Source organism: Grampus griseus (assembly GCF_964374135.1).
Source record: "Grampus griseus genome assembly, chromosome: 2".
Classification (NCBI taxonomy): domain Eukaryota; kingdom Metazoa; phylum Chordata; class Mammalia; order Artiodactyla; family Delphinidae; genus Grampus; species Grampus griseus.
This window is the reverse complement of record NC_139018.1, coordinates 13,184,546-13,197,635: the sequence shown is the minus strand read 5'-3', so window position 1 is coordinate 13,197,635 and position 13,090 is coordinate 13,184,546. Positions and strand designations below refer to the sequence as shown.

The following is a 13,090-nucleotide window of genomic DNA, read 5'->3' as shown; positions in this document are numbered from 1 at the left end:
ATTAAAAAAAAAAAAAATCAGCTACCTATATCTGTGTGGTTCTATTTCTGCACTCTCTATTCTATTTCACTGATGAGTTGTGCATTTTGATACAAACACCACAGTGTCTTAATTGTTGCAGCTTGTGAGTCTTCAAATCCACGTTGGTCTACTGTTTCAAAGGTGATTTGGCTATCCTATGCATTTAGACCCAGGTCCTAGGCATTTAGACCCAGGGTGTCAATTTCTACTAAAAAAAAAAAAAGCCTGCTGGGATTCTAATTGTGCTGAATCTATAGATCAATTTGGAGAGAAATAACATCTTAGCTATACTGAGTAGTTCCGTCACACATGGCGCTTATCACTACTTAACTGAATAGTACTGAGCTTCGGCAAAGCTCTGAACTTCACTCTCTCTCTGCAGCTTTCTCCTCTCCAACACTCTGCCCTGCAAACTCCAGCTTCCCCGGCTTTCCTGGACTGTCATTTCCATCTCAGCTCCACTTGTGTTTCCCCTCCCTGTACTGCAGCCTGGATACTCTCTCAAGGCAGTAAGCTGGGCAATCATAGGGCTCACCTCATTTATTTCCCGTTTCTCAGGGTTCACTGTGCTTCATTGCTAGATGTTCAATGTCTTCCACACTGTGGTTTCATATATTTTGCCCACTTAAAAAATTGTTTCAGGCAGGAAAGTAAATCCGGTCCCTGTTATTCCATCTTGGTAAGAAGTGGAAGTCTCAATTTTTAATTTTTAATGTCAAATCTGTTCTCAAAGTTATAAAATTCAAGTAAAAACAGGACAAAAACATAACTAGTAATTAGTACAATGTTTTATCACACTTTGTTTATTTGTTCATTAACTCATTTCATTCCAAGAACATTCATTGAATTCTGCATGGTAAGCACTGTGCTGGCATCTAAGCATACAGTGCTGAGGATCAAAGCCAGACAGGCCCCTGGCTCTCACAGAGCTTACAATCTAGTGGGACAGACAGACATTAATCAAATAATTACAAACAAAAATGTAACACTGCAATTGTGATAACTGCTATGAAGGAAAGGAACAAAACAGTGCTATGATAACCTACAAGAGGGTGATTTTATGGTATTTGTTTCTATTGAGCCTATATCCATGATTTGAAAAATATCACTACTGTTTCTTTATGTTAAAGTCACAAAGAAATTCCATTATGTATACAGTGGGAAAAAAGTATCCATCAAATAAACATTAGGTTAAGACGATATGCTAAGTACTTTGGAGCACACAAAAATTACGACACTATCTACGAAAATTAAGATCTAATTGGGCATATAAAATATAAAGAAATATAAAGGTTATATATCTATATCCTACAGGAATATAATTGGAAATTTACCACTTACACATCGTTTTTGTCTACCCCATTAAAAAAAAGTATTTTTTCTATCAGCCCAATTGCAGAAGTTTGATCAGTTCCTTTGAGAAAACAATACACTTATTTTATTTTGTTAGGTCTTACCTAGATATCTCAGCTTGGGAATTCTTCTCTCCATCAACAGTGAAAGGAGATGCTCCAGTTAGTAATTCATACATTAGAACACCTAAACTCCACCAGTCAACTGCCTATAAAACAACAGTAATTTCATTTTCTAGAATATTAATTGTATTTTATATAAAAAGAAAAATGAACAAAATAAATCTATATATTTGACAATATTTTGACAAAAAGATTTTGTGCACAGCTTCCTGTGCAAGGAGTATTAAATTAGCACATGCAAAAAAGACATTGAGAGGGCAAATATTCAGGTATCCTCAGAATTTTAACATAGAGAAGTCAATCAAGTGTTTCTATTGCTATAAGTGTTTCAATTATTTCCTAAACTAGTAATGGTTTTACTTAGGCTAATTAAAAAAAAATTTTTTTTAATTAAAGTATGGTTGACTTACAATGTTATGTTAATTTCTGCTATACAGCAAAGTGATTCAGATATATATATATATAAATTTTTTAATATTCTTTTCCATTTGGTTTATCACAGGATATTAAATATAGTTCCCTGTGCTATACAGTAGGACCTTGTTGTTTATCCATTCTATATATAGCAATTTGCATCTGCTAACCCCAAACTCCCAACCCATCCCTCCCTACCCCCAAAAAATTTTTAAATTTTAAATAAATTTTAAAAATTTTAAGTAAAATCTTTGGACTTAGGATAGGGGGAAAAATGTACCAATCAGCATTTTTATTAACTATTCAGCTCCAATAAATATGAAATTTCTTAAAGCCAAAGAACAAAAATGAAAAAAATCCCATCAAAAGATGTTATTTTTTCATAACCACCTATATCAATTCCTCTTATGGAACCAATCACATAAATCTAGCAGTCTTCACTTTCTGGGAGGTATGGAAAGACTGAAAATAATATAAAATAAAATGTGATCTACGTTGGAAAACAATTTATAAAAGCAGTTACCTGAACTGAGAGCGTAGCAAATTATACAGAATTTACAGAATCTTGATATATTGAAAATTAGTTCCTTTACAATTAGGCAAATCAAGATTTCAATAATTGTTGGATATATGAGCTTACAGCAATGAGAAATTAACTGGTGCTAAAATTTTAAACTCTCTGCTTCCAAATTTCAGAGCCAAGATTTCAGAGAGATGATGTAGTTTGTGAGCCTAGAGTTATTTTAAAGAAAATACATAACAATAACATAGAAACTAAATCAGTAATTCAATTCTTTTATTTATACAAGCAGCTTTACTGCCAGCTGAGTCAGGACCCTTAGAACGTTGGATTTGAACCATGCTTGTAAATTAATACAGATCTATAATCAGATTCCTAGTCATGGACTGAAACCAATACCACACAAACTTGAAGAACTCCTAAGGGCTCATAAATGCATGATTAGTCATTAGCAAGGAGACCACCGATTCTCCACTGTTAAGATATTCCTACTGGGGACTTCCCTGGTGGTCCAGTGGTGAAGAATCCGCCTTCCAATGCAGGGGGATGTGGGTTCAATCCCTGGTCAGGGAACTAAGATCCCACATGCCACAGGGCAACTAAGCCCATGTGCCACAACTACTGAGCTCGCGTGCTGCAAACTACAGAGCCCATGCACTCTGGAGCCTGCACCACAACTAGAGAGAGGAAAAAAAAACCCCACACGCCACAACTAGAGAGAAGCCCGTGCGCCACAATGAAGAGCCCGCACCGCAACAAATGATCCCACATGCCTCAACGAATATCCCGCATGCCACAACTAAGACCCGACGCAGCCAAAAAAAAAAAAAAGATATTCCTACTGTATATGTGAGATTTTGAAAGGGGATGAGGAAGATGGGGAGATGAGGAGCAAAAAATAGTCAGAATTCCTTATTTGGAGAACGTTATTAATAAAGCAAAAGTGTTAAGAAAGAACTGAACAAATCTGTACCCTTTAATACAAGAAGAAAAAATATGTGACCTCGATTTTATAACTACTTAGAAAGCCTCATCTACAATCTTCATTTTGCACATACAAAGGGAAGTGAGGAGGGAAAAGACTGAGTTTTTTAGAAGGCTTAGGAAAACAAACTTAGACTATCTTGAATGCAGAACTGTTTTCTTTCTCCAAGGATTGTCACAATGGTTTTTTTCTGTTGAAGAGGTAATCAACAAAGTTTCCAATATCACTACAAAGTTAAAAGCAAAAATTAAGAATAAGAAAATATGAGAGACTCCCTTTTTAAGGATCTCTTACAAAGCAAATTATTGACTGAAGGTGAAATAGTTTCCATATGTTTCTCTAGCAAAAATCAATAATGCCAATAAGCACTGTCCATAGTCATTCAGCATGACTCCAATGGGGACAATGTGCACTGTTTTTGCATTCATGACACCTCTGCATTGTACTGTGGCCCAGGTGTGTCCTAAAAGGCCAGGTCACATACAACAGACAAAGGGTGATTTCTGTTTTAAACAGGGTTACAACGGATGCTTTGCTCAAGACATGATACTTTTTTTTTTTTTTTTTTTTGCGGTACGCGGGCCTCTCAGTGTTGTGGCCTCTCCCGTTGCGGAGCACAGGCTCCGGACGCGCAGGCTCAGCGGCCATGGCTCACGGGCCCAGCCGCTCCGCGGCATGTGGGATCTTCCCAGACCGGGGCACGAACCCGTGTCCCCTGCATCGGCAGGCGGACTCTCAACCATTGCGCCACCAGGGAAGCCCAAGACGTGATACTTTTAACGGAAATAAAATAAAAATTATTATTTGAAGAATTAGTCGATTTTGAGATTTCCTTTAACAAGAGTATTATTCTATAAAACAAAATATTATCCTCATCAACAAAACCTGAAAAAAGGGAAATCTAGAATGTCCTAACCTTTCCATTATCTTTTTTCCTCCAAAACACTAGATATCATAATATGTTCGTGTATACAAAGCAAAGGAAAGGTTAAAAAAATGAAGATAACACCAAAAAGAGGGCCTAGGTTATTAACTAAGATTCTGTTTTTCTTTTTTTTTGTAAAGGGTTTTTTTTTATTATGTGTAACACAGACAAAGTTATTTAAGTCAATAAATTTTTAAGGAATTTCACATGTTCTGATTCTTTCCACTGCCAATCACCTTAGTTCCTCCAAACTCATAATCTTCAAGAAAAAACAGCCCTTTCAAAAAGAAGTTATCATGTGAGTCAGCCCACAATTCTTTTAGTTAGGCTTCTTTGATCTCCAATGAAATATGGACACACTTCAAAATTCCCCACCTGTAATCTTTGGGATCCAATTTCCTCAAGCGATTTACTTTAGGACCATGTTTAGGGTCAGGAGATGGATCTGCCTGGTTCTGAATTTGACACCCTCTAAAAATGTATTAGGTTCAAATCATATTCACTCCTAAGCCATCACACCCTAGAACAGTACAGATCATTGGGATATGCCAATACCTTTTAAAATTATCCAGACACTCTGTTCAAGATAAAAGCCTAAAAAAAGAAGCCATCTTTGTTTCATGTCAACGTTAAAATTAGAGTACTAAATCAATACAGCTGATAATTTAAAATATGAGGAAAATTATCAGTTCTATAGTCCTGGAAGCAATCTTTATGTTTATCAATACACCCCCATCACTTGACTCTCTTAGGTATCATGTTCCTTCTTATCTGTATCAAAACTCATACTGAACAATGAGCTCTGGGTTGCAAAAGAGGATTTATTTGTGCACCTGTCTAGAAGTCTTTGTCCACAAATTAAACAAAAACAAACACAAGTGCTAAACTAGGATTCTTAATATACATTTTATAGCAATATATCAGGAAGTGTCAAAAATAGAACATACCTTGTCATGTCCTGAATCTCCCCCTCTGACAATATCTGGTGCCATGTATTCAATAGTTCCACAAAAGGAATATGCTCTTTCAGCCTTAAACAAACAATCAAACAAAGAAAAAGGGATTCGATTTTAAGCTCGTATGACAAGTGACAAGAAGAGAGAGTTAATACTACACGGCAGTGTTGAGATACACCACAGTAGCAAAGTAGTGGCAGAAGCTACTTGACAGACCTTCTTCTCACCAGGCAGACCTATATATACACACCTATACAGTATGAGGTAAACGGGTAAACTTTTTAAGCCCTGAAACTCTACTATCATCCATCCGTCCGTCCGTCCGACCATCCATCCATCCATTAATGAATCCACTCATTCGCTCTTCTTTTTTTCTGTGTGTGTATATATTTCAATCACTGATTTCTTTAACTGTTCTTGTAAGTGCCAATAGTCCTAGTAGTATGAATGACTTTATTTCCAGATCGGCAAGATTGGGAAAACATTGGGAAACCTGAAGGAGAAAGGAAGATCAAATGCTAAGAAGGGAAACAGGGAACCCAAAGATGAAAACGGATGAAAAGAATTTTTCCAACCTTACCATCATGTTTAAGTTTGGCACTGCCGATGGTGGGTTTAAGTGATGATGAGCAGAACTGTCTTTTAAAAAAATACTGCCTCTTAAAGACAGTTGTTTCTCTTTTGTAGAACATTAAAAAGGGCTAATTTAATATATCATCCTTAAAATTAATCTTAAAAAATTACGTAATTAAAAAAATGACCAACTGTGTCATATCTCAATGTAATAAGGAGAAAAAAAAATATGAATTGTTATGCAGATATATTAAACAGGGGAAAAATAATTCTTAACAATGTACATTCATATGGCTATATCTAAAATTTTAAAGGCACTTTGGTGCCATTAAAATATTTTACAAAACTATTTTAGAGGAAGCTTTTCAATTTACACTTGATTCTTCTTCTACCAGCAAGGTTTCAAGAAAAATAAGCATTCTTCTTATTTACCAGCTTTAAACATAAAGGACACTACCCTAGCAATGTTACAGAAGTGGTAGTCCCTAGTTTTATTGGCTGAAAGTTCAGCCCACAGATAATGAATGTAATGAATTTATTTAAACCCTGTGATAAAAATGTATTAAAACTACTTATTTATGATATATACAGCTCAATAATTTTATATAAATATATAATTTTATATAAAGAAAAATAAAATTAATATGGTTTATGACTCACTTCTTTCTTTTTATGTACTATATATATATTGAAAGATTACTGTTCCCCTAGAAAGTAAAAGAAATAATCCAGTTATGCTTAGATCTGTAGAAAATTTTCTTTCTTGTTATCTGGCAGAATAATCTCATTGAACAGCTAGGATAAACCATATATCAAATGTCATTATCTCTCTGCTTCATCACTTCAGTACCAAATGCTAATTTTGTATCAAACTACTGGAACGATTAAGGCTAAATAATATTGATTTCATATAAATTTGCATATAAAAAGTAATGAATAATTTTAAACATTTTGTTAGACATGTTTAGATTGAAAAAAATACGTGAATGCTTAGGAAGCACTCATTTCTTCACTAAATTATTAAAAAAGAAATACTCCAAAATTACTTTTTAGTGGGATAGGGGGAGTGGGAGGGAGGCTCCAGAGGGAGGGGATGTATGTATACATATAGCTGATTCACTTTGTTCTACAGCAGAAACTAACACAAATTGTAAAGCAATTATACTCCAATTAAAAAAAAAGTATATATATATCAAAAACAAAACAAAACAAAGAAAAAAGAATGTGTATGAAGTAAAGCCTGGTCATAGTTTGAAAAGCTAAAAAAAAAAAATTCCCAAGCTTCATAAAACTAAATATGTAGTGTTTGTAGTTAATACACTATTTATTATGCAATAGCCCTTTATAGGATATTAAGCAAAAATCATTATATAGCTGACATAAAGAAACACAGAAAAATTGCTAAGTCATAGTATTTATCATTTGATCTCATCTTTCTTGTGAATTCCAGTCAACTGTTTTAGTTAAAATTAATTAATTTATTGAAGTATAGTTGATTCACAATGTTTCAGGTATACAGCAAAGTGATTTGGTTATACATATATACATATATATATTCTTTTTTAGGTTCTTTTCCATTATAATGGTTATTACAAGATATTGAATACAGATCCCTGTGCTATATAGTAGGTCCTTGTAGTTTATCTATTTTACGTACAGTAGTATGTATCTGTTAGCCCCAACTTCCAAATTTATCCCTCCTCCCCCTTTCCCCTTTGGTAACCACGAGTTTCTTTTCTATGTCTGTGTCATTTGATCTCATCTTAAAAGATACCTTTAAAACATATCCTAAATCAAGTTTAGATATATTGAAAGAAAATAAAAATAATTCTCCAAAATGGTTTATGAGTAAAAAGATCACAAGTTTTGATTTATTGCTTCTCTAGATTTTTATTTATTTAGAAAACTAGACATTTTAGTACATATAAATTTTCATTTCTATTTATAGGCATATCTGTGTTACAAGCCACTTTGGAATAATGCATATTTTCTTTTAAGTATGTGACAATGCTTAAATTTTACAACTTGAAAGTCATGAAAATCCGCACTCTCTTCTTCAAAATACTAGATATTCATAAGTTTAGTGTAAAACCAGTAAGAAACATATGGATCTTATTGATTACTGTGGGAAAGATCTGATAGTCACCACCACTTTCCATGTCTCGTTTTTTTCTTTATCTGACAATGAGAATTATGCAACGATGTAGTTCAGATCTCCACTGTCTTGACATACAGGAAGCTCAGAACCACATTAAGTCCTCAAAGATATTTCTTCTACCTTCTCCGTGTGATTTCTGAGCTTTTTTAAAATTCACTTTAGCTTCTCTGTTTTTTGGGGGGGAGGAGGGAGGGACATAGGTAGTGTCTACATTAATAAATAATTGAGATAATTATTTAATTTATAAAAATTCCAAGAGTCAGCAAAATTAAGCTTAAGTGTTGGGAAGTTCCAATCCCTGAGGAATAATAGTAAACAAAGACAAAGTATTTCTTAAGTCTCTCTGTTATTTTAAAACACTGCCATTTTAGCCTCTTGCAATTCTGTAACTGCTTCCTCTTCCTCTGCCCCAAATGGAAGTGTTACTCCCTCCGAATTCTAACTTTTAGTGTGTCAGTCTCAATTTCCTAAGAGTTTATATCTTCTATTGTAAAAAACAGCCCCAATTTTAACTTTTGAATTTGTGTTTATCAGCCTAGGAAGATTCATGTTATCTAGAGCAGCGGTCCCCAACCTTTTCGGCACCAGGGACCGATTTCATGGAAGACAATTTTTCCATGGACCAGGGGAAGGGGGGGAATGGGGGGATGGTTCAGGCAGCAATGCAAGCAATGGGGAGCGGCAGATGAAGTTTTGCTCACTCGCCACTCACCTCCTGCCGTGTGGCCCAATTCCTAACAGGCAGCGGACAGGTACCCGTCAGGGGCCTGGGGGTTGGGGACCACTGATCTAGAATGTATGCAGAATGCCTTTCAAATAATTGTACCCAGAAGACAAACTGATGAAGTATGATAGGGGAAGGTCTCTGGTGGGGACAAAAAAGATTTCAAGGTAATAGGTTATGAACTATGATATAAAAAGGCTAGGCTAGCATAGCTAAACTCTATTATGATTATTGTTTATTTATTAAAAATTAATATTTTTCTCAAGGAGACAGGCAATCAGCCAATTTTGCAGTTAAGTCCATACTATTTTATAAGCAACATTACTTATTAAACAATACAGTGTTAAAAGATTGTGAAGGAGAATTTAATTGAATGTGAAAATAGTAAAAGCAGTGTGTGCACCATCCTGGCACATAATATGAAGTATTCTTGTGTTTAAGTATCAGCTGATCAAGGAGGCTTCACTGTGCCTTAGAGAGAAAGAACAGGTAACACTGGACAAAAAACTGGTTTCCTTCTAAGGAAGAATCCAAATAGGAACTCAACTGCCAAACCCTCGGGGATTTCTCAATAAACACGAGATTAAATCATGCCTAGCTTTTATTTGCCAATGTTTTATCTTGATCTTATCTGCTTATGATATATAGATAAATTTGTGAGTTTAAAATTACCAAAGAAATTTTTATTCCCCCATTCTGTATTTTTTCCCATCTCAATTTTGACAAATCTCACAACAAATATCCAAATGTTAGATTTTTAAGAAGAAATATTGCATTGCTAATCATCCAAGTCTATGCTCCCAAGACAGAAAGGAGAATCCCTAGGTGGCAGCCACAAAGAGGATGCTGAAAACCAGAGGTACCCATAGGACCTGGGCCGCGGAAGCACAAAGGAAAGGAAGGGAAGTTGTTTCAGATCCTAGCAATCCAGAAGCTTGAATTTCAATACTTTTATAAGGACAAAAGATGAGGCCCTCGGCTCTAAAGAGGTGGACTGGAATTACTACTCTTGTGTAAACCTTGGAATCTAAGGAAGCTGAACCCTCAGTGAAAGCAAAGTCTAGAAAAAATAAATTCACCCAGTAGCCCAGGTTTGTTTCTGTCTGAGCCCTAGATTTAAAAACAAACAAATAAATGTTCCTCTTGTGGAATCAAATCCCTAGGCTTGTGGCTCTCGTAGATTTGGGACCTAAATTTACTCTTTCCTCCATAGTATGGGAAAGTGAGAAAATCTGGTCCAACATGGTGACACTCTGGAACATATGACAGAACCAGAGGAATTCCCACTACTTAGCTGCCTCAGGATTCACACAGATAAAGCACTGGAGTCTCAAAATTACAAATTAGTGAACTATACTGTGCAAATAAAACAGAAGAATTACTTCAAATACTAGAAGAGCAATCTAGAAAAGGCCTAGTATGTTGTAAAAGATGAAAGACATAAAGAAAGGAAAATATCCATAAAACAATATAGCAGCATAGAAAAAACTAGGAAGATATGAAAAAGAATACAATAGAACTGTATAAATGAAAAAATACAATAAAAATAGGCAGACTAAACAGATTAGACACAGCTAAAGAGAATCTGTGAAGTATAAGACATATTTGAGAAAATTATCCTGAATGTTGCGAGAGTCCCAAGCAGACTAAATAAAAATATACCCATGGGTAGCAAATTTCTATTTTTTAACTTGAGTGGTGGTTATAAGAGTGTTTGCTTTATAGTAATAACTCACTAAGCCATACTTTCATTTTGTTTTTGTGTTTTATTTTATAATAAAAAGATACCAAAGACAAAAACCTAGTCCATTCCTAGGTATGTTCATATCCAGCTAAATTATCACTGAATATGCAAGGCAAAATAAAGGCATTTTAAGACAGAGATAGAGTTTACTATTCATTGATCCTTGTTTAAAAAGACATCTAAAGGATGCACTTCAGAAATAAACTGAACTCACAAGAAAAGAGTAAGATGTAAAAAGCAGTAGTGAGCAGAGAAAACAGGTAAACATGTGAGAAAATCTTTTGAATTTATAAAATGAAAATAATAATTACACAATAATCAATCTGGGAAATATAACACAAGATGGGACTAAAATAATAAGTAACAATAACATATAAAACGAGATGGATAACTGAAGCTAAAACATTCTAATGTTCTTGTAGTGGTCATGGCAATCATAGACATAATTGTTAATTTTAGACTCTGTTAAGTCGGGGTACAGGCATACTTCGTTTTACTGTGCTTTGCTTTATTGTGTGTTTATCTGTGTTTCACAGATACTGTGCTTTTTACAAATTGAAGATTGTGGCAACCCTGTGACGAGCAAGTCTACTGGCACCATTTTTTCCAACAGCATTTGCTCACTTCTTGTCTCTGTGTTATAGTTTGGTAATTCTCGCAATATTTCCAACTTTTTCATTATTATTATATTTGTTGTGCTAACCTGTGATCAGTAATCTTTGATGTTACTATTGTAATTGTTTTGGGGTGCCATGAACTGGGCCCATATAAGACAGCAAACTTAAATCGATAAATGTTATATGTGATCTGAGACCAACTGGCTGTTCCCCCATCTCTCTCCCTTTCCTCGGGCTCCCCTATTCCCTGAGACACAACAATATAGAAATTAGGCCAATTAATAACCCTACAATGACCCTTATGTGTTCAAGTGAAAGGAAGAGTCACACAGCTCTCACTTTAAATCAAAAACTAAAAATGACTAAGCTTAGAGAGAAAGGCTTGTCAAAAGCCAAGAAGGCCGAATGGTAGGTCTCTTGCACCAAACAGTTAGCCAAACTGTGAATGCAAAGGAAAAGTTCTTGAAGGAAATTAAAAGTGCTGCTCCAGTGAACACATGAATGATAAGAAAGCGAGATAGCCTTATTGCTGATATGGAGAAAGTTTTAGTAGTCTGGATAGATCAAACCAGCTACAACATTCTCTCAAGTCAAAGCCTAATCCAGAGCAAGGCCCCAACTCTCTTCAAGTCTATGAAGTCCTGAGAGAGACGAGGAAGCTGCAACGGTGAAGCTAGCAAAGGTTGGCTCAGGAGGTTTAAGGAAAGAAGCTGTCTGCATAACATAAAAGTGCAAGGTGAAGCAGCAGGTGCTGACATAAAAGTTGCAGCAAGGTATCCAGAAGATCTAGCTAAGGTAATGAATGAAGGTGGCTACACTAAACAACAGATTTGCAATGTAGACAAAACAGCCTTCTACTGGAAGAAGATGCCACCTAGGACTTTTCTAGCTGGAGAGGAGAAGTCAGTGCCTGGCATGAAAGCTTCAAAGGATAGGCTGACTCTCTTGTTAGGGGCTAATGCATTTGGTGACTTTCAGTTGAAGCCAGTGCTCATTTAGCATTCTGAAGATCCTAGGACCATTAAGTATTATGCTAAATCTACTCTGCCTGTGCTTTTTAAATGAAACAACAAAGCCTAGATGACAGCACATCTGCTTATAACATGGTTTATAGAGTATTTTAAGCCTACTGTTTTAAGATCTACTGCTCAGAAAATAAGATTCCTTTCAAAATATTACTGCTCATTGACCATGCACCTTGTCATCCAACAGCTCTGATGGAGATATACAATGAGATTAATGTTATTTTCATGCCTGCTAATACATTCTGCAGCCCATGGATCAAGGAGTAATTTCAACTTTCAAGCCTTATTATTTAAGAAATACATTTAAGGCTATAGGTGCCATAGACAAGTGATTCCTTTGATGGATCTGGGCAAAGTAAACTGAAACTTTTCTGGAAAGGATCCACCATTCTAGGTGCCATTGAGAACATCTGTGATTCATGGGAAGTGGTTAAAATACCAACATTAACGGGAGTTTGAAAAAAGTTGATTCCAACTCTCCTGGGGGGACTTTGAGGGGTTCAAGACTTCAGTGGAGGAAGTATCTGCAGATATGGTAGAAAAAGCAAAAGAATTAGAATTAGAAGTGGAGCCTGAAGATGTGACTGAATTGCTGCAATTTTATGATAATATTTTAACAGATGGCGAGCTGCTTCTTAGGGATGAGCAAAGAAAGTGGTTTCTTGAGATGAAATCTACTCTTGGTGAAGATGCTGTGAATATTGTTGAAATGACAATAAAGGATTTAGAATGTTACATAAATTTAGTTTATCAAGCAGTGTCAGGATTTAAGAGGTTTCCAGTTTTGAAAGTTCTATTCTGGGTAAAATGCTACCAGACAGCATTGCATGCTACAGAGAAATCATTTGTAAAATGAAGAGTCAACTGATGCGACAAACTTCATTGTTGTCTTATTTTAAGAAATGGCCACAATGAGCCCAACCTTCAGCAACCACCACCCTGATCAGTCAGCA

General features: G+C 35.4%; 1 protein-coding gene across 2 annotated transcripts in view; it reads right to left on the bottom strand.

Moving 5' to 3' along the window:
- Positions 1-13,090, bottom strand: part of RPS6KA5 (ribosomal protein S6 kinase A5) — a 181,435-nt gene that overhangs the window by 39,386 nt on the left and 128,959 nt on the right. For both annotated transcript variants that reach the window (XM_082647796.1, XM_082647797.1), the window contains exons 6-7: positions 5,288-5,371; positions 1,479-1,582 (exon numbers count right to left, since the gene is read on the bottom strand). In XM_082647796.1, coding sequence (XP_082503922.1) covers positions 1,479-1,582; positions 5,288-5,371 — 188 coding nt within the window. The remainder of the gene's footprint in view (positions 1-1,478; positions 1,583-5,287; positions 5,372-13,090) is intronic.